Genomic DNA, 23004 nt, shown 5'->3' with positions numbered 1-23004 from the left:
CTAATAGCCAGATTCCTACTCCACACTGATGAGGGGCAAAAACCCCGAAACAGCTGTCTGTGGATGGATACCATGCTTGGCATAGGTGGCTTTCCTTCATAGGATGCTGCCCTTCCCGTGGTTGTTCCTTCCCGGGGAAAGGCCTGGCTATTCACTGCTTGCGTCGAGAAACACGTGATGGTGTCTCCGCAGCTTCTTTACTTGCATTTGCATATTTCCCATAAGGGATGGGGGCAGTGTTCTGGAATCACTGCGTTGAGAAACACGTGATGGTGTCTCCGCAGTGTTGGATGTTTTGGTCTCCCCGAGGCCAATCATCTGTGCCTTTATAGCCTTTTTACTAGGCACTGCTCCTAATAGCCAGATTCCTACTCCACACTGATGAGGGGCAAAAACCCCGAAACAGCTGTCTGTGGATGGATACCATGCTTGGCATAGGTGGCTTTCCTTCATAGGATGCTGCCCTTCCCGTGGTTGTTCCTTCCCGGGGAAAGGCCTGGCTATTCACTGCTTGCGTCGAGAAACACGTGATGGTGTCTCCGCAGCTTCTTTACTTGCATTTGCATATTTCCCATAAGGGATGGGGGCAGTGTTCTGGAATCACTGCGTTGAGAAACACGTGATGGTGTCTCCGCAGTGTTGGATGTTTTGGTCTCCCCGAGGCCAATCATCTGTGCCTTTATAGCCTTTTTACTAGGCACTGCTCCTAATAGCCAGATTCCTACTCCACACTGATGAGGGGCAAAAACCCCGAAACAGCTGTCTGTGGATGGATACCATGCTTGGCATAGGTGGCTTTCCTTCATAGGATGCTGCCCTTCCCGTGGTTGTTCCTTCCCGGGGAAAGGCCTGGCTATTCACTGCTTGCGTCGAGAAACACGTGATGGTGTCTCCGCAGCTTCTTTACTTGCATTTGCATATTTCCCATAAGGGATGGGGGCAGTGTTCTGGAATCACTGCGTTGAGAAACACGTGATGGTGTCTCCGCAGTGTTGGATGTTTTGGTCTCCCCGAGGCCAATCATCTGTGCCTTTATATTTATCTTGTATAGACGCGAGTCAATGTATTGGACGTGATGATTCCACACAGTTCAGTGAACACATGCGGAATCACCTGAGTTCAAAAGCGTTTGGACGCTCTGGACATGTGCTGCGCTAATTACTGATCGTGTGCACCTTCCCTTATGATTTAGTTAAATGAGTATTTTGATAGGCATACTGAAAAACATTCTTGTGAATCCAAACTCAGATATCAATTCATCACGGTCTGAATACGGACCACAAAATATGGACTGGATGATTGTCTTTTCACCCAACTTTACAGCCTCATAGGCATACATGGGGCTTCCAAATTCAGGTCAGTAGACTCACAGCTAATTTGTGAATCATCTGAATTTGGCCTAAAGACACAGATTTGCATTGGGTTGAAATTTACAGTGAAATAACCTAGTTGTTCAACACCAGGAACACCTAATCGTTGCTCTGCTTTCTACTGGTAGGTGATATAGTGTTTGACAACTTGTACCCTAATATATTAGTTCAGGTACTTTACAACTTTAAATAAACTTTAACATTATATATGTACAGTATCTGTTGTGACTAGGTAGGTCTTGTAAGGGATATTATAAAAGCAAGACACAAAAGTAACTTACCTTACAAACGCAATATTTTAAATAAATATTTTAATTTTATTATTGACATTTACAAGAAGAAAAAAGCATACTGATATGTTACAATTGTATCAAAATTTGAAAAATATGTATGTTACACAAGTAACAGATTTTACAGAAAAGCATTTTCTTGCCTTCCCTGAAAGTAAGAAAACTATACAGCATAGGAAAAATACCAATATCAAAAACAGATCAGGTAAAAGCACTTTAAAAAAAATTGTTCCACAGTACAAAGTATCACAAAAAGTGAAGTTGATATCTCAACGTACAAATTTTCTATGTAAGAATTTTAGTAAAAACTAGTCTCAAGGTTTCAACAACTTATTTCCCATTTTTAGTGAGGGTCTGGAAAAGTCTTTACAAAAATAAATCTTCTGAAAGTATTAAATGAAATTTTGAAATATGTCTGAATTTTACAAAGACGGAAACTTTCTTTTAACCAATTTATTTTTCTTTTTCTTGTAAAATCAATGTAAAAAAGATCCTATGGTGCAACCATCTTGAATCTGCTTTAATCTCTTTTTTATCACCCATTTGCCAATATTTCAGTTATCTATTATACATCTGTAAAGTTATAGTCTAGATACATTAAAAGTTCTTGGAAAATGAATTTAGCTTTCAATGTCACCTAAACTTTCAGAGCAATTCCAAAAAATGAAGTACTACATCTGTATTATTAACGTAACTGAGAAAAACAACATCAATTATAACATTCACGAATATCACAATGGGACCAGTTAAAAGTAGGAAGTCTACTTAACATTGTGCATGCTGGAAATTAGGTTGTAAAGTGTAATGCATGCAGATAAATTGAATAATGAACACAATTGTTTTAAATACATTTCAGTCCTTTCCAGCAGCAATATGTTTATTATTGTGAAGACGTCTCCTTAAAATTTAGACTGCACTGGCCGATTCTCAAAATGGAGACGTTCTGTTGTAAACAAACATAAAATGTTTGACTGTCATAAGCATTTGCAGTTCAACAATCCAGTTATGTCATATCTAGACATATTGTTCTGTTTCTCCACTTTCAGAACCTGTTTTTGATGGACTTGCCTTTAATTCCTCATTTACATTTGCTGAAGCCTTTTCTGGTAGTGAAGCTAGATCTTTAAAAACATCTACATAATGCCCAAAACCTGGACCCCAGTTCAATAGATTGTCCCAGTTGAAATTGCTAGCTTGCTGGGATAGCTTCATAGGTAATGTACTATCAGCTGGCAGAGTGGCTGTTGGAGATTGAGCTCCTGAAGGCCCACCCTCAGCTCTTCGGCCTGGATATCTCCTTGGCTTTAGTCTAGCACCATAGTTGTCTTCATCATCTGCATCTGACTCATTAACTTGAGTTAATTTTGGCATTCTTGATGTGTACACCATTGGCTTGTCTCTATCATACTCCATTTCTGAGCATGTGAAGGACTCATGTGAATCACTATCTGATGATGATTCTGGAGCCGGAATGCCATCAGCTGGATTCCTTATTCTTGAAAGAGGCCTCTGGCAGTCCTCCTCTGATGAAGACCTCCCATGGTCTGCACTGCAGATGCTAGGGTTTCTTGGTCTTGGAGTATTAAGTCTTTCAACTTCCTCTATTGAAAGGCCAACAGGGGGTCCACTTTCTACGGCAATCTGCCCTATAGGCTGCTTAAGGCGACTTCCTGGTCTGGAGCTATGGCCTGCCATTGTTTGAGGACTCTTGCTTCTTCTACCCAGACGAGTTGCATAATTAAAAAGACCAGGCTGGCAGACATCATTATGCATTTCCAATGATGAAAGATGTAGTTCTCGTGCTGGACTGCTTCTGTAAAATGTTGAAGACTTGGAAAATGGTGCTGGACTATGACGAGACAAAGCATTTGGAGGTGGACAACCAGAATGGCCAAGTGTAGCAGTTCTAAGTCCCTGGCCGTAGGATGGTTGATATGTTAAACTACTTGCACCCAAAGGCAGAGGGGATTGTCGTGCAAAGCCAAGTGGACTATGTCTTTGAATAGAGAATTTAGGAGTGTGGCTCCGGAATTGCTTGTAGTGTTGAATAATGTCAGCATCAGAGGGAGCAATACTGCTGGCGTTATCAATATCATAATGCTCTATTTCTGCATCAGGCATAGCTAATGGTGCACTAGGTATGATTTCTGAGCTGTGTGGTATATCAGTTTCATCATATATGAGATATGGGTTTTCCCTTTCAATAATATCAGGTTTAGGGTTCCCTTCAGGCTGTTTTCTTATTGTCATATCATCGCCATATGGTGGAATATTGTCAGGATCATCAAAGGCAACATTCTCACTTCCCTTTTTCTTCTTTTCTTTTGGTTTCTTCTCTACTTTTGGCACTTTATTTTTTCTTCCTCTGCACTGGTTACATAAAATTAAGCTAAGGACCAGCAGAGCAAGAATAGTAGCACAACTTCCAACAATTGCTGGGACAGCCCAAAGTGGGAGAGATAGCGGCTCAGAATGTGCGATTAGAGTACACATATATCCTCCATTTAATCCACTCTTACAAACGTTACCCTGAGGGCAAACCACGCCAAGACAAGCAACAACTGATTCACAGAAATTTCCAGTATGTGTCTCAGGACAGATACAGTTGAATCCAGATTGAGAGTGAGGTTCACAACTTCCTCCGTTTTGGCAAGGGTTTGAGGAACAATCCCCGGGTGGTACACAGCTATATGCATACCACTGATTTATGCACATCAAATCGCCCCAACAGGGGTTACTGGCACATATGTTAGGACCTCTACATCCCAGTTTAAATGATGACTCTGATTTAGATATGTGCACCATATCATGTTTTCCACTGAATGGAAGATTCTCCCGATTATATTTAAAATAGGCAATGCAACCATCAAAGCCTGCAAAAAGGAAAAAGAACATTTTAGTATGTCATACTAGCAACTATTTATTTTACCTTACTTCATTTAGTTTCCATTTTTAGTTCATGCAATGTATAATAAAAGAACACAATTATTAAAATGGTAATTATGCTTAATATACTTTAATTACTTGCAGACCAACTGACAATGTTAAACCTCCAGGCAGCTTGCAAATGACTAAGCAAGGATGTTGTGAATTAGTGCTGTGTATGCAGTGCAGAAAGTAGCTATAACTTCCTGCCCCTGTGCCAGTGATCAAGTGATCGGCACAAACCGGAAAGCTGCAGGAACAGTCGGGTCCTAACAGCCCAAGTTCTGCTCTACTGTGTAATTCATGAGGCTGCATAATATAGGGTAATATGTCAGTCCCCGGTACAGGAGAAATCAGCAATTAAAAATATGTATAATTTATCCCTTTTCAGGGACCATAATGTGTGAAATAAAAAATAATAAAATATAGACAAAAAATGAATGAAATTAAATAAAATAATAAAACTAAAAAAACATCAATCAGCCCAAAGCATTTCTTCTGGTCCATCCCCCAAGATCTGAAACAATAATATCCCAGTATAAAAGTGACTTTAACCGAAATGTAAAATGATATTTTAGCTCTACTTTTATCATTAAAAACATGTGAAAAAAATTGAAAAACAAACACTGTTCCCTCTTTTACACCTGCCCAACAACCAAAAATACAGATATAAAAATGACAATAAAGTGCATAGATTATTTAATCATCTGAACAATAAAAATGCTATAGCTTTTAAGCCACAAGTACTTAAAAAAATATGTTTGAACTTTAAGGAAGAAAGTAGCCGCCTGGTCTTGAGCAGGTTACAAGAGTGTTTCCATCTGCGATATTTATGGCATATTCAGAATGTCAGATATACGTGGGTCCCACCATTAGTACTTGCAGCAATCTCAAGAATGGGGCCCAGGGCAGAATGAAATGGTGGCCTTACAAATAGTATTAGTGTTCTACTGATATGATATAAATGTCTAAAATTGGACAACCCCTTGAAGAAAATAAGTAATGACATTCATTGATAATGAGTCTTGGGGAAGTTTTACCAGAGACTCGCTATCAAAGAATGTCAATTACTACAACTAATTATCTCACCAAAAATTATCCCCAAGTTTATGAATAAAAAATGCTCCCCCATCTCCCATGAAAAATGTGACCTGCAAAAACTGTTTTGGGGTATATTAGAGATGAGTGAATAGATTTAAAACAAGTATATTTCACTTTGAATTCCACAAAAGTCATTTTAGGGACGGTAGTGATTTAAAAAGATAAATATAAGGACTCTGTGGTTTTTGGTGTCAATTACAATGAATGTGCCTTCTCTTGTGGATCGTTGGTCAGTAAATATAAAAGCTAAGACATATCCTGCTATGATCACCACTGCAAGTCAATGATGTAATTTGTCTGGCTTCTGTGTTTTCATGAATAGGTGAAGAGAAAAATGCATTTCTTCAAACAAGAAAAACAGATGCAACAAGTATTATAAAAACTGACAAACGGATGAAAAAAGGTCCAGTATGCTGAAAAAAACACCACGGACCATTCTTTACATAAGGTAAAAAAATTGGTGATGAAACCTCATCTGCCCTCATCAGTGCAGCTCCTTCCAACTAGGTCATCATAAAAGAGTGTGGTCTAGTCAGCAGCACCAGGGATGACAAAGAGACCTGAAGTGGAAGGGAGCTGCACAGCGGGACATGTTATGGTCAAGGAGACATGAATATCATATATATTCTTTTTTTAACCCAAATTTGATTTACATGGAATAAATTTGCCTAAAATCTACCAGCCAAATTTAAGCAAATCTGCTGACTTTGAATTTTTGAAATATTCGCTCATCTGTAATATTTATAAATGCATGTTTTCTACCAACGTTCTATTACGTGAAGGTAAACAGTTTAGTTCCTTTAAAATCTATTTATATAACTCTATTTAACCAAAAATAATTTTAGGTAAGACTCCAGATATGATAGAAATAAAATATTCTGGTACCATTGTGATTGTTTTGGGATATCTGGCCATATGGAGATCCACCAAGATGAAGAGTAAGAACATTGAGACCTCCAAAGTCTTGTGTTACATGATGAATCTCTCGATTGTATGCTTTGTCCAAAGACAAGGTAGTTAGTGATCCATTCTTCTCCATTGCAAGAGTGTGCCATCGTCCATCAGCTACATACATTTCCGGGATGTTTCGTTCTACTTTTCCTGCAACTCCTGCATCAGATGTATAATGTAATTTGCCATTCTTCACCTAAGTTAAAAAAAAAACACAGAACATATATGTATTTTTTTTCCTACAGTGTTACCTCCTTAACTTTTAAAAGCTACAACATTGCCCTAATCAAAGTTCAAATTGACCATGGCTATGAAAAGCAATTAGGACTCAAAAACGTTGGAAAAACAAAATTAAATTCTTGGATAAGAAAAAATAGCCTTTACTCTAAACCACAATGCTATTTAACCTTACAAAGCAGATATATTCAATTTGGAGATATACATGTGTAACTGAATATCTATAATTTTTTATAAGTTCATAAAACCATTTCTATGCATTTTACAATCATCTTATATAACTGAAAGAGCTGTTAATTGGTCTACTGTGGTTCCACTGCTCTTTGTTAGCTACATAGTCTTTAGTCAATCAGAAACAGAATGCATTGCATTTAAATTGATAATTTTCTGCTTCACCTAATAAAAAGTATAATCTGGTAGACTAGGAGCAATAAAGCATTTTGGGCATATTTGACATTTTTTCCATCTATCCAAGTAAATTATTGAGGGCTAAGGGCAAGGTGGCAGATAAATGAATACACATTGCTCATTGTAAACCTTGTACAGAAGGCACTTAGTGGCTTTTTTATGTAGCTGCCCCATCTGTGACTTTAGGGCCAGCTGGTCTCCATTGTTTCTTGCCATCTCTTGCCTAGACAGCTTTTACTCATACTGTACTGCCACATGTCTTTCAGGTTTGAACATGATTATATTGTCCTATATTGATTTCTGAACTAAATTCTTCTAGAAATTATTGTGCAGACCCCCAAATGAATATGCCTACTGTTTTTTAAAAAATAATCACCTTAAAATTTGAATTTTCATAATGGAGCTTAAGATTACACTACATTATACTCTTTCCCTCTGTCATTTATCATCTATTGAAAGTGTTTGATATTTCAGGATAGCGGGTTTTTTACAAAATATATATACATATATATCCATTCTTATATATTACTTATACCTATAGATACGAATATTGGGATGTATCCCAGAAATCCCGGGAACTGTTGGCTAGTGATCTGTCTAATAAAGTGTTTTGCCAGCATTACTGCTGCTCTCATTTAGAATTATGACAAGCCTGACTGAGCCATAGCCAGGGACTGAAGTTATCAGGTTCTTTAGGGAGAGGTGAGTTCTGCAGACTTGTGTTTTTAATGCTAAAGGGAGGAAGATAGGGACACTTTTCTGGCTTCAAAACACCCTTCAAACTCTGTAACTTGTTTGCCATCTTTAAACAAATATAAGAAAAGACCAAGGATCCAAATGTAAAATTAGATATGGCTTAGTCTGTGGAATTCATGGAGAACACAACAGCAAGACTTTTACAGATGATAAAAGGGTATTGTGTATTTTTTAGCAAGACAAAGAAACCAGAAAAATAACACAACAAAGTAACTGGAGAACATGTTCCACAGATTTTGGCCTGAAAGTTACACTAAAAAGAAATAGTGCCAAAAATTAAACATATCAGTAAATCCACCTTTAACATGTTACTTTTCTTATTCCTATTTTGTGTCATATTATATATATTAAACTGAAAAATCTATTAAGATCTCTTCTCTGTGTGTCTCCGGAGTTCAGCCATGTCTGTCCTTAACCTTGTAACTGTTCGGCCATGTTCACACCATCCTTTTTTTAATGCGGAATCGCCGCGATTTTCCCGCTGCGGGTCCTCAGCTGTTTTCCATGCAGGGTAGATTACAATGTACCCTATGGAAAACAGGAACTGCTGTGCCCACATTGCGGAAAATCGCGAAAAAAAGCCGCGCTGAATAGCCGCGGTAAAAAAGAAGTACCATGTCACTTCTTTTTGCGGAACTGCAGCGGTTCTGCACCCATAGACCTCCATTGTGAGGTCAAACCCGCAGTAAAACCCGCAGATGAAAAAAATATCTGCGGGTTTTCTGCGGTTTGTGGTGCAGAACCGCTGCAGTGTGGCTGCCCCCCCGTGCCCCAATCCCACCCCCCCATGCTCCGACGCCCCCCCGTGCCCTCGTCTCCCCCCCTTATACTTACCCGGCCTCCCGGTGTCCGTCCGGCCGTCTCCTCCCTGGGCGCCGCCATCTTGCAAAATGGCGGGCGCATGCGCAGTGCGCCCGCCGAATCTGCCGGCTGGCAGATTCGTTCCAAAGTGCATTTTGATCACTGAGATATAACCTATCTCAGTGATCAAAATAAAAAAAATAGTAAATGACCCCCCCCCCTTTGTCACCCCCATAGGTAGGGACAATAAAAAAATTAAGAATTTTTTTTTTCCACTAAGGTTAGAATAGGGGTAGGGTTAGGGGTAGGGTTAGGGGTAGGGTTAGGGGTAGGGTTAGGGGTAGGGTTAGGGTATTTTCAGCCATTTTAACCCTAAAAAACTTCCTAGAAAACACACAGACTCTGCATAGAAAACTGCATAAAAAAAGGCATAAAAAAACGCATAAAAAAACGCATCAAAAAATGCACCAAAAAAGCACCAAAAAAGCACCAAAAAACGGACCTGCGTTTTCTGCCAAGAGCTGCGGTTTTTAGTCCTGAAAAAAAGGAGGGAAATCAGGAACGTGTGAACATAGCCTTCTGCTTGCCGTTGGTAGACAACTGGCTGCAGCAGGCGCTTCCCTGCTATGCTCTGCCTGGAAACCATTGAGCTCCTCTGGCTGGCATTTAGTGTATTGGTCTGTTACTACAGAGGGACTGATGTTCACCTTCCCTTCAGTCTGCTCTGATCAATTGGGTCTGGAGTTGGGGACTACTGCTCCCTAATATATCCTTATGCCTTAGTAAGTCATGTGAATATTGGATTACAAAGAGTAGAAACCCATATTAACTAAAAAATAAAGAACAAGAATTGTTTTCAATTAGGAAAAGAGTTATCAATTGTGCCATTAATAAAAAAAAAAGTTTAACAAAAAATGCATACCTTTATCATAGTGTAATTGCTGATTTCATGAACCTGAAGTAAAATACTGTTGTCACTTCTGGTCCTGAACTTTATAGCCAATTGATTTACATACGCAGTGTCTGAATCCACAAAGCGATGTCTTAAAAGATACTCTCTTTTCTTGGCCTGGCTTATGGTATATTCAAGATAACCTTTTCCTTCAAGGGATAGGGCAGTGTCTGGGCTTATATCTAGTAAAACAGTAAAATTCATAGAAAATAATTAATTAAGAAAATGGTACTATCAAATAATACATTAAAGGATAATTGTTGCAAAAAAAAAGTCCAAATAAATGCCATATTAAATTATGGAACTCTTTGAAATATCCCCCTGAATTTCTATACTGAAGGATCTATATTAAGTGTCTAAGCTGCTCAAACATATCCTTTATTTAGAACTCTGTACCCTCACCACAGGTCCTGGGATTTCTTTTAGCCTGGATAGGAATCCTACCAAAAGAAAGCAAGAGGAGGGATTCCTGAGGAACCCATATCATCAGGTTTCCAGTATGTAAAACAATGCAACTTACTCATTAGTATGGTTGTGTCTGGAAACCTTTAAACGGCCTCAAAAAGAGATTAAGCACTTTATAACTTTTGAAAATTGCAACAAATTTCACAGGATTTTTTTGTTAGATTTCCTCTTTTAAATGACAATGATAGAAGTACAGAAAGACATGCCTCAAAACATAATTTTTGATTGAATTTTCAATCAATTTGGTTACAGTTGAATCTAGAAAATTGCTGATGTGTCCACCTTTACTTTTTCACAAATTTAATCATCCCCTTCCAATCATAACATATTTTTATGTCATATATTATTTCCCAGTCTTTATGCAAGCCCCAAAAGCGAGCATATACATTGCTTACGCATAATGACTGTGACACACAGCCACGATCCGCTTGTAACAACAGTAGATGGCACCAAGCTCTTCCCGCAGATTAAGCACATAGACCGAAAGAGGGCGCAGTGTTCCACATGCCCATTTGTCCCCAGTGACAAAATCGCAGGGTGAAAAAGCCATACCACAAGGGCTAGGGGTCTGCTGAAGTCACCCATGCCACTGACACCTGTGTCATGACAGTGTTTGTACTGCAGTATGTCGCACAGGTGATCGAACGGTCCCAAGTACATGTACTCCAAGGAGACTAACAAATAAAGAAAAAAGTAGAAAAAAAAATTAAAACTATAAACCTTCAAATGAACTCCAATTTTCTCTGATTAAAAATATAGAGATAAAAATATCCACATATGTGGTATCACTGTTCTTCAAAAATCAAATGAATCAAAATATAACATTCAACAACTCAGTAATCACCATAATGGGAAAAAAATCAAAATGGCTGAATTGCGTGTCTTTTGGCTGCTACAATGGAAAAAAAATGTTATAAAAAGATGAGTGGCGCCATTCAAAACTAGGACTTGTCCACTAAAAAACAGCCCTTATATAGATATGATGACAGAAAAAAAATAAAAAAGTGAAAAAGTTATGGCTCTTGTTAAAATAATTAGAAAGAACAAAAGCGCAAAAATGTAAAATTGCTAGGTCGGGAATGGGTTAATGAGTTTCTTTTTTCTCTTTACATATTCAATAAATTATTGCAACATGTAATCAAAACCTTCCACAAACTAAAGATCACATCACTCCAAGCAGAGTATCATCAAATCATGTTTTGTTTTGTTTTCTTCCAAACATGGCCATCTTGTGCCAATATTCTTGGGATATGAGGACCATGGAGAAAGGTAAGGAAGGACACATGTACATGTTCATCAAAACTGACCTTTGCTAAAATGTATAAATTTGTTAATGGCCCTAAGCTGTACATGCCACAAATGCAGAATAGTAAAAGAGCTAGTTTCATTCCTGTCAGTTAATGAATAAACCTTAAAACTTTATTTAATAATTCGACTTCTCTGATGTGTAAAACCTCAGTTTAAAATCTGGAAAACCCATAGAAACACCTGTAGTGTATATGATAACACTTAGAATTGGAACAGCATAAAACCAGCATATAAAATGCATTATTTTATATTGTGAGCACTTAGGCTATTTTTCTAGTGAAGTCAGGTTGTTATAAAGTGGTGTAAAACTTAACATACACTTTTCACAGTGCTTTCCAGTAAAGCCATCTTTACAGTTACATTGCTGCCAGGACCAATTATCAACGCAGGTTGCTCCATTTTGGCAAGGAGTTGTAGTACAGGCTCCTTCTAATCTTGGACACCTACACACAAAAATAAGAGAAGAGAAACGAGTGTTATAAAAAAGTGGCAACTGAGTGAAGCTTGTTTTCTTAGTTACCCAACATGATTTTAACATTAATGAAATGTGCTCATAAGCTGAACTGGTTTCTATGTCATACTGGTAATTAATCTTACTAATAGGATTTTCAATCTTTTCTTACATCTTTTTTTGATCGGCTCCCATTTTCAATTCTGCTGAGTTCTATAAGAGTTTTGCACCAAATGTTTGATTGTACCTTAGCCACCCATGGCACAATACTTCACCCCATGTTTGACTTTGTTAAGGAGTTCTCAAGCTTTTTCTAACATAGACTATAGAGATATTCCAGTACTAACAGATTAGGCTACGCTCACATTTGCGTTCTGCCGGGCTGCGTCGGGCGCAGCCGCGGCGACGCATGCGTCATGCGCCCCTATATTTAACATAGGGGCGCATGGACATGCGATGCATTGCGTTTTGTGACGCATGCGTCTTTTTTGGCGCACGCGTTAGAGCGCAGAGGCCCAGCAAGTTGCATTTTTTTTGCGTCCAAAATCATGCCAAAAAAGGACGCATGCATCACAAAACAATGCGTTTTGCATGCGTTTTGGTTTGCGTTGTGCGTTGCGTCGCCAACGCAGCACCGCACAACGCAAATGTGAACGTAGCTTAAGTTATTTTGCAGCAAACATTTGGGGGACAGTGACTGCCTTCACATTTGGCTGAGCATTCCTCCTATCACTCTAAGACTGTTGTTACAGAAGTCTCAGTAAATAACATTTTCCCTAAATCTTCCTAATTATGTAAGAGAGATAATGCAAGTGTTCCAGCGCTGTTCCTGTCCTCTTCTAAATTGTGAGTGATCCTCTGTGCCGGTTCACAGGGACTGCTGTGTGGCGCAGAGCTACTTCATTCAATGTAAGTCTATGGAGCTTCAGAAAGAAAGTCCATAGACTAACAATAGGAAAGTGACTTCAGATTCATACATAAACTCCTCTATAATCTGACAAATCTGTTTTAAGGTCACAAGACCAAGAAGAGGATCAGAGCAGCGCTAGAAACCATGGAAGACAGTGATTGGTAAGCATTTTGATAAACTTGCACTACATCTCACTTCTCCTTTAAGTAATGCTGGATCGAACAGTCCTTGAAATCTAAAGGTGTTGGCCCAAAAGAGGTAAGTCTAATGAAAAAAAGTTTAGAGTCTCATCAAGAAAAGTACCGTATTTTTCAGACTATAAGATGCACTTTTTTCCTACAAAAATGTGGAGGAAAATGGGGGGTGCGTCTTATAGTCCAGATTTATGGTGGGGTATGGCGTATAGTCTGGCTGTGGTGGGGAGGTAGGGGAATGGCATCGGCATAGCAGCGGGTTACAGGAGACTGGAGCCGACAGCTGCAGCTAACTCCTGTTCCCGCTGCTACAGAGAAATGAATATTCACTGCATTCCACACCCATGGGCGTGCAGGGCAATGAATATTCATTTCTCTTTTATAATAGTATCTTGGTATGATTTCCCCCCATCCCCATCCTGGTATGCATAGACTCCATCAGAAAACATTAAAAAAATCAATACATTCACCTAACCGGTGCTCCCTCGCAGCGTCCTGCTTCAGTGCCTGTAATTGCATTATGCTTGTAAGCAGCGCATGGCAGGGATGTCATGCACTGCTCACAAGCAGAGTACAGCTGCCGGAATACTCACCGGGACTATGCGCGAAAGAGCAGTGACTACTCATTCCTCTTCTGTAGCACGCAGTGTCAGGAACCAGCTTCTTCCTGCTGCCGGTGGTCACATGTGCCACTACTTAAGATAAATGAATATTCATGCAGAGGCACACGTGACCACCAGCAGCAGGAGGAAGCCAGATCCTGACACTGCTCGCTACAGAAAAGCAATGAATACTCTTTGCGCGCGCAGTCCCGGGGAGTATTCCGGTAGCTGTGCTCTGCTTGTGAGCAGCGCATGATGTCCCTGCCATGCGCTGCTTACAAGCATAAACCAGTTACTGGCACCGGAGCAGGAAGCTGACAGTGAGCACCGGGAAGGTGTAACAACTCTGCTGGCATCACGGCATGGCCTCTCATCTCTCACACTATCTTATCGACTGCTCCAGGTCATGTTGCGGTTTCTGTTTCTAGCCAGCGCCATATTCTTTGCCTCTGCATGCTTCCTGGCTGTGTGTATAGGGGTGAGGCGCCTGAACTCTCGGGTTCTTATAGGAATCAGGTGCACCTGTCTAATCTGTTCCTGACCAATTACCAAGAGGCCTCCAGTATTTAGTGCAGCTCCACCCTGTGGACTGGGCCTGTGCAATGTGTTAGCTCAGTTTGTGTCTAGCTTCTGAGTTTGCCAGGCCTTGCTCTGTGTTACTCCCTCTCTGGAGGCTTTTCTCCTTGCCTTGATCTTGTTTACCGCCCTCCAGGAGGCAGAATATCCTGGTCCCTGTGTCTTTGTCCTTGTGTCTTGTTCCATTGCCTTGTCTGTACTTAGTCTTATCTCGGACTCCTTGTCTTTGGCTTCCTTCCCTGCTGTGTCTTTCCTTGTGTTCTCAGTCTGCTTTTGCTCCGCAATCTTGCGGCTCTGCCTGCTCTGCAGCTTTGTGGCTTTACCTCTGCTCTGCACTCCTGCGGTTCTGCTCCGCTCTGCTACTGCAGTAATCTCTTGCTGCAGCTCCTCTCCGCATTCCTTGTGGCTCCGCTCTGCTTAGCTTCTGCAGTAATCTCTTGCTGCAGCTCTTCTCCACACTCCTTGTGGCTCTGCTCTGCTTGGCTCCTGCGGCTGCAGTAATCTCTTGCTGCAGCTCCTCTCCACATTCCTTGTGGCTCTGCTTTGCTTAGCTTCTGTGGCTGCAGTAATCTCTTGCTGCAGCTCTTCTCCACATTCCTTCTGGCTCTGCTCTGCTTTGCTTCTGAGGCTGCAGTAATCCCTTGCTGCAGCTCCTCTCCATATTCCTTGTGGTTCTGCTCTGCTTAGCTTTTATTGCTGCGCTATCTCTTGCTGCTATACTGCTCCTGTCCACAGCCTTGCGGTTCTCTTCCTGTGTGAACAGGTCCCAACCTGTTCCTTCATTCTCCTTTCCTTCTGGCTTGTTTCCTTTCCTGCACCTCCTGTGTGAACAGGTTCATACCTGTTCATTCATACTACATATCCAAACCTGCACATCCTGTCTGAACAGGTCCCTACTTGTTCCTTCATACACCACACCTTCGTACACCGTTCCTGACAGCCCTGTGTTCTCTGCCGTGTTCCTGCCAGCCCTGTGTTCTCTGCCATGTTCCTGCCAGCCCTGCGTTCTCTGCCATGTTCCTGCCAGCCTTGTGTTCTCTGCCGTGTTCCTACCAGCCCTGTGTTCTCTGCCGTGTTCCTGACAGCCCTGTGTTCTCTGCCAGCTCTGTCTCAGCCATGCCAGCCTACTCGTCTGAATCTCAACTGTGCTCTTCTGCTAGTCCTGCCTGATGCCCGCATCAATCCTAGTGTTCCTGTCTCCCACGAGGGGAATTAGCAGCCACAGCCAGACACCACCCTGGAGTATCACCTGGCAGCTGCCTGCTGCACAAGCCTGACCACACCATCAGAGGCTCCTGGAAGCTGTCATAGTCATACCCCTTCCAGGGTAGTCTGGTTTGTGGCACAGTGGGGCGACAAACCCCCCGAGCTCATGCCCACCAGTCAGGGCGTGAGCGCGACAGAACGTGAGTGCAATAGTTTGGCTTTTTAAATGTTTTCTGATAGGGCCATGCATACCAGGATGGGGATGGGATGGGATGGGGGCCAATTATAAGGATTGGACCATGAACACTAGGGACGGGTTTGGGGAAAATCATACCAGAATAGGGATGGGGCCCTGTGTACCAGGATAGGGATGGACCATGCATACCAGGATAGGGATGATGGGGCCATGCATACCAAGATAGGGATAAGGGATCAATGCAATCCAGGATAGGGATGAGGAGACCATGCGTACCAGGATATGAATGAGGGGGCCATGTATATCAGGATGGGGATGAGGGGGCCATGCACACCAGGATAGGAATGAGGGGGCCATGTATATCAGGATGGGGATGAGGGGACCATATATTATTATTATTATTATTTATAATTATTATATATACTTATATATAATTATTATATATACCAGGATAGGGGAAATGAAGTAAATAATTGACCACATTTTTTGGTTCAATTTTTTTCCTAATTAACTCCTCTAAAACCATGGAAAAGATCAGTATGGTCCCATCATTATGGTAAGAGGCTTTGCCACCCCGGATAGAAGAGTCTGGTGCATTTTTTCCATCTGACCCCTTTCTGTGGGACTTTGACGTTTTACCAAACTCTTTGCAATAATGCAGTTTGTCTATGGTATGTAAAGCAATGCCTGGACATATCCAATATTCCTTACATTAATTTTATATAGTTTTATATATATATAGTGAATCTAAAATTAGAAAAAAAATATAATATCTGTCCAGTTTGGTTACTAATACAGGTGGGTGGTCAGAAGTTCATTTAATTTATCAGACCTCATGTATCTCAGCTGTAGCCTAAGGGCTGCCAATGATTTTCTGTAACCTGTATTATTCACCATTTATGATGACAATTATCATTAAATGTCAAGAGGATTATTATTGGACATTGGGGTAATTTTCAGACTACATGCTGCAACATGAAGCCAATTTCCTGGTATAATTGCAATTATTGCAGTGAGAGCAGCCAACATTAACCTGGCCAGCTACATAAACTACAGAATTGGATCTCTAAATTGCCACATAAACCCCCACAAGTTCAACCTTTTAGAATTGGTGTCACATAAAATAATAAGCTATTTAAGCAAATAGAAAGAATTCACTTTTGGTTAAAGCAATCAACCAAAAACTGACCCGTTGGAGCATAGTTAATATGCATTGCTTAAGATAACACAATCAACTAATTATTGATGATTAATGGGCTATAATTGTTTCCAGCTCCCTGTTGTTGAACAAAACTTTTGAAAATAAATCTTCTATCCTCTGCTATTTGTAATTAAACATAAAATTATAGATAATTTATTATGTTTTGACTAATGCACAGTGAATCTTCTTTGAAACAACTACGCAAAATTGCATTGAGAAACGGTCCTCTAAGGAGGTGGTTTCCACAAAGATGGACAGTAGCCATAATAGTGAAACTTAAAATCTATCACTGGAAATTGTCTGGACTGGGGGTGGTCTTCTCAAAGAAGTTACTGTTTTTCAATTGCATTGTCTTGCTCCCCCTTCTCCAGAGGTCACTGTATGTATGACCTAGACTGAACATAGAGTTGAGTGAATTTGTTCGGATTTGGTCGCCGAATCTGAATTTGCCATATTTGTGCTATATTGGTGCCCTATTCGTGCCAAGTGTATGTTTGATGATCGGTTCTGAACATTTTCGGTAAAGTCTACTCCAATTGACTCTAATGACGTTCGGCTGTATTCAACGAATATTGCAAAAATATTTGATGTCAATCGTATTCGGAATTAATCCGAACAAATTCACTCAACTCTACTGAACACCAGGCCAACAGGCCAAAGATGAACACCAGGCTGGAGATACAAAACGACGGAGGTGCAGAGAACTGGACAGTGTAGAGAGAGCATGGAGCAGTGGGGGTGGAAGGAGAGATGACAGGTGATGTATATTTTTGTTTTTTTTTCTTTTTACCCTTTTGCTGGACCACTACTGTTCAGCAAGATGGCTGCTGCAGCTGGACACCCTTTTGCTGAATTGTTGGAGAGCAAGGTATAAAAAAATCCATATCCATTTAAATGTGGATTTTTGTCAAATTCAATTCCACTCAAATAAATTCACCTAACGCTAGAGGATACCGCAAGTGATCTATGCAATGTGATCAGTGTAACGTTATCCTTTTGTAAAATGAAGGACATTACAATTTATGGCCATGTATTAAGCAATGATAAAGTATATCATTACATTATGTGATTTTGTGGTGCTTAAAACATACCGATCTAGGATTCCTTGTGCTGACAAAGCTTGGCTTGGTTCTAGAGGTCGCCCATTCACTGCAAATTCCATTATACAACCTACAAAGTCATGGCTTTGTACTTGTTCTTTTCTTTGTAGTATTGGATCCAGGGATCTGATACCTCCTACTGTTATTCTGTTTGGCTGAACATCCAGACTCCTGTTCCAAGAAAGAAGAATCATTGCAAACCAAATAACTTTTTTAAGGCACTGATGATCATAGCATAAATCACCTTCATGTCTAGACTGAACACAAGATAAGTAAACTTTTTAACACAATCCTTAATTTTAGTAACATATACTATGATTGAGCTGATTTTCATGCTTTGGGACTATTACATTGGAAAAACATAATATTTTAGGTCAAGGTGAACAGATGGAAGATAAATAGTCAATAAGTAAAGGTGGGCCAATAGGGAACACACTTTGTAGGGGGTATTCTGAACGTCTTACTATAAGTAGGAAGACTGGATAATTGGTTTACCTTCCTGCTAAGTTACACTTGGGGGAAAAAACTAAGTTTTTCACAACTAATGTCTTCTGCGGAACACCAAACAGATACTTAATAGGTTCACTGATTTTATTATTTCCTGATATGTGATTTCAGGACCTTAGAAAATGACATGAGCAGACATCCAGGAACTTTGACTTTGCTGAGTTTATTAAGCTACTGGAGTAAAGAGTTTTATTGTGAGATGCTGAAATAACTAAGGAAGATGATAGTCCAAGTCCTTATTTGTAAACAATTATACTTCTCAATAATTACTTCATATTAAGTAAGTAATTTTTTCTTTATTAAGAGCTATTTTTTGAGTCAATATCATTCAAAGGAAACCTGTCACCTACAAAACATGCTACTTACCTACATATATAGGGATAATCGCAGGTAAATTGCATTTAAAATATGTTAGGTTGGCTTATTGGAATCGCAGCTAAAGGGCGAAAATTAATTTATGTTCTCCATGCAGCCGCTCACTTCCAGTCATCGGGGCAGTGCATGAAGCAGTGCCCTCTTAACATGTATGTATAAAACGCAAAAACATAAAAAAATAGTATTTTCCATCAGTGTTCCATCATTGTGTCATCAGTGTGCCACCAGTGCTCCATCAGTGTGCGATCCGTGTTTTTCAGGTATGCATAAAGAAAGAAATTATTAAGTCTCTTGAATACTTTGCAATGTTAAACATGTACGAAACACGGATGGTATCCATGCGTTGTATGTGTTTTTCATAGACCCATAGACTTGTATTTGCCTTTGTCATCTGTGCTGCTGGAAAAAAATAGACATGTCTCTGTGTGGTTCACACAGACATTCTGTCCATGGGAAAACACAGACATTGTGAAGATCACCACAGGTTATAATGGGTTCATGTGGTATCAGTGAAAAAAATGGATGACACATGTACCGCACACATGTACTGTACATGTCAAGTGGGCCTAATACATAATCACTCCCCAGCACACTGACAGCTTGCCCTGCACACAAACACTGCACAGACATGCTGCACAGGCAGGCTGTCACTAAATGTGCAGGGGAGTGATCGCAGTGCGCTCACTGTGTATTAAGCAATAACTGTGACCACTACCTGCACCACCACGATGACTGGAAGCAAGTGGCTGTGAGGAGAACATAAATTAATTTAATCCCTGTAGTCACTATTCCAATAAGTCTTCCAGACAGAATTTATATGCTATTTTCCTGCAGATTACCACTATATCTGCAGGTAAATATAATTTTTTAAAGGTTCCCTTTAAACTGTTTAACATTCCTGTTTATACTATTTGATGTATGTCTTGTATTGTGGCCTAGGTTGGGTTTCCTTATGGATGAGGACAAGATACAGAATGTATGGAGGTAGTTTATTAGCTTCTTCCTGTTTCTTGAAGTCTAAATTCCTCCAACTTGTTTAGTCCGTGGTTTTCTATAAAAATGGCCCTATAAGAGTTTGCATCTAATATATAACGGTGGATACGTCCTTCTCTCCGAAGCCGGGAGTCAGCGTACTACGTCACCATTTTATTGAAGACACAGTGTCTTAAAAATGGTGCCGAATATCGCGGGATGTGCATGCGTAGACTCTGGTGACCTTTTATTGATGAATTGTATTACAGCGTCAACATAGCAATGAGCACGCATCAGCCGATGCCATTATCCCTATGGCTGGAGTGTGCGAACTGCTATGTTGACGTTGTAGTACATTATTTCAACAAAATAGCTGCGGAGGAAGGGCATGTGCATACCACAATCTCTGGCGCCATTTTATTGAAAACACTGGATATGCAAATTTGCAGTCACAGTGTCTTCACAAAAATGGTGCCGGATAGCACGGTATGCACACGCGCTGACTCTGGCGCCATATTATTGACAAATTGTACCACAATGTCAACATAGCAGTGAGCAGGTGTCAGACATCTCCATTATTCCTATGGCAGGCGCTTGCGCAGTGCTATGCTGACGTTGTAGTACATTACTACAATAAAATAGCGCTGGAGTCAATGCGTGCGCATACTGTGATCTCCAGCGACATTTTATTAATGACACAGTATAAATGTACCAATACAAATGGTTCGCACCTGGGCGTAGAACAGGTTCAATAGCTAGTATGAAATAAGGAAATTAGATGGGGTAAATATGTCAACTCAAAATTATATCTGAAAACACTTGTAGTGAACTTTGTGCTAAGAAGAGCCATATCTTTAGCTTAGAATCCACAGGATAGTTTTGGAAAACACAATTTTTATGTTTATATGAAAATTAGGTGCTTGGAGGATTACGGCTAAGATCGAGAAGTCAGAAGTCCCCTTCCTTTCCCAGATCGGCTGGGAGAAAGACATCACACCCTACAGAAATGGCATTTCTCAACATTTACCTCAAGTGTAGGTAAAATTTAGAGTGAACATGGTCCTATTGTTATGATTTGCTTAAAGGGAATCTGTCACCCCATTTTAGGCCTATAAGCTAAAGCCACCACCATAAGGGGGTTATCTACAGCATTTTGTAATGCTGTAGATAGGCCCCCGATGTAACCTGAAAGATAAGAAAAACAAGAAAAACAAGTTGATTATACTTACCCAGGGAAGTTCCAGTGCGGTCCGGTCCGATGGGTGTCATGGTCCGGGTCCGGCGCCTCCCATCTTCAAACAATGACGTCCTCTTTTTGCAGCGGCTCCTGCGCAGGTGTACTTTGTCTGCCCTATTGAGGGCAGAGCAAAGTACTGCAGTGTGCAGGCGCCGGGAAAGGTCAGAGAGGCTCCGTGCCTGCGCACTGCAGTACTTTGCTCTGCCCTCAACAGGGCAGACAAAGTATGCCTGCACAGGAGCAGCGACAGGAAGCAAAGAAGAGAACGTCATCATATGAAGATGGGAAGAGCCGGACCAGGACCGTGACGCCCATCGGACCGGACCGCACCGAGACCGGCCCTGGTGAGTATAATCTAACTTGTTTTTCTTATCTTTCAGGTTACATCGGGGGCTTATCTACAGCATTATAGAATGCTGTAGATAAGCCCTTGCTGGCGGTGGTTGCAGTTTGTAGGCCCAAAATGGTGTGACAGATTCCCTTTAAATTCTCATTTTAGAATATTTTAACAAAGAAAATAAATCATTTTATATGTACAATATGGTTAGAAGTTGGGAGAAGTATTGTTTTGCAGCTTCTTAAGATACTCTGTAATAATGCAAAATTATATTGACCCAATAAAAGTGTCTGTGAGAATCAGTTAAGTGTCCTCTGGTTAATATGTGGATTTACACATAAGACATGTACAGACACAAGGGGGATCTGTACACTTCATTGAAATGAACGATTCATATATTCACAGATTTTATAGAGTGCAATCTAGTAGGAAGTTGGGGCCAGAATGTCTTGGATATACGCTATATCCTTATTAAAAGTAACTGTGCCTATAGGGAACATCTTGTGAAATTTAGAAGAATTTTACTGCAAAAACTGACAGTAGGAGGATGACGGTTTCACTTATTAACAACTTAACAGGAAGATCGAATTTGCGAGACATGGTGAAATCTATGCAAAGAGATCTCCAGATACACAAACGTCCACGTCTGGTTAAATAATTCATTATTCTCCTACTTGTCCTAAATGCTTCACTGTCATCTGGCATCATTGTAATATACTGTAAATGTTCCGAGATTTACCAGTCACTGGAAACAGCTGTAGTACTGACGGTGCAGAACCCTGGCTCCTGGTCCTCTGAGCAGGTATCAACTGTCAGCGAAGCCGCCTGCAATAAACACAGATTCATGTTAGGGTTACAATAGGACCAATAGATATGGTATATAAATAAATGCATTTTTCCATCAAATTCTGAATGGAAAACATCTCCACATGCCTTTGTATTGCATCATGAGCTTCCACAGGTACAGAATGGCCCCGTATTATTGGCACTGAACAACCTAGTCCTGGACAACCCTTCTAGGTATCATGGCTCCATACAGGTTCTAACATACTGATTACCAATCCCGCTGATCAATATCAGATTGCTGATATCTACCTAACAACCCTATGCTCACCTGTTACCAGCACCTGCGCCTGACAGCACGCTCTGTACACTGTGTAGTGACCACTCACCTCAATAGGAGATGAGCTGCAGGTTTGTAATGGCCACTACACATTACACTAGCAGTGGTCTTCTTTATCCGTACATTAGCTCAGCCATTGCCGGATGTGGGACCCTCATCAATCTAATACTGATAACGTTTTCTAAGTATAGGTACCATAATCAATATCTTAGACCCATACAACCCTCTTAAGTATTGCATGATCCCAAACACAAAGTAATGTGAAATACAATAATCAGAACTCCATGAGAAAAACTAAGTGCACCCTTTATTAATTCTATTGTTTTACATATTGAGACATATTACTGTGGCACCCCTAGGGGTATTTGCCACAAAAATAGTTACTGACAGTAAGTACAAATACTAAAATAGCAAGACTGCACTACCACCTCCGGCCAGAAGGGGGAGCTCCAG

The 23004-nt window shown here is 40.4% G+C and overlaps 1 protein-coding gene across 1 annotated transcript in view; it reads right to left on the bottom strand.

Annotated features, from left to right (window-relative positions):
- Positions 1-1664: 1664 nt before the first annotated feature.
- The window catches only part of FAT4 (FAT atypical cadherin 4), a 365514-nt gene continuing 344174 nt past the window's right edge, over positions 1665-23004 (bottom strand). The window contains exons 12-17 of the mRNA XM_069743926.1: positions 22168-22253; positions 17992-18171; positions 11883-12007; positions 9762-9973; positions 6572-6833; positions 1665-4533 (exon numbers count right to left, since the gene is read on the bottom strand). Coding sequence (XP_069600027.1) covers positions 2675-4533; positions 6572-6833; positions 9762-9973; positions 11883-12007; positions 17992-18171; positions 22168-22253 — 2724 coding nt within the window. The 3' untranslated portion in view covers positions 1665-2674. The remainder of the gene's footprint in view (positions 4534-6571; positions 6834-9761; positions 9974-11882; positions 12008-17991; positions 18172-22167; positions 22254-23004) is intronic.

Source organism: Ranitomeya imitator, chromosome 1, assembly GCF_032444005.1.
Source record: "Ranitomeya imitator isolate aRanImi1 chromosome 1, aRanImi1.pri, whole genome shotgun sequence".
Taxonomy (NCBI): domain Eukaryota; kingdom Metazoa; phylum Chordata; class Amphibia; order Anura; family Dendrobatidae; genus Ranitomeya; species Ranitomeya imitator.
Note: the sequence above shows the minus strand (reverse complement) of the source record. Positions and strands in the feature narration are given on the sequence as shown.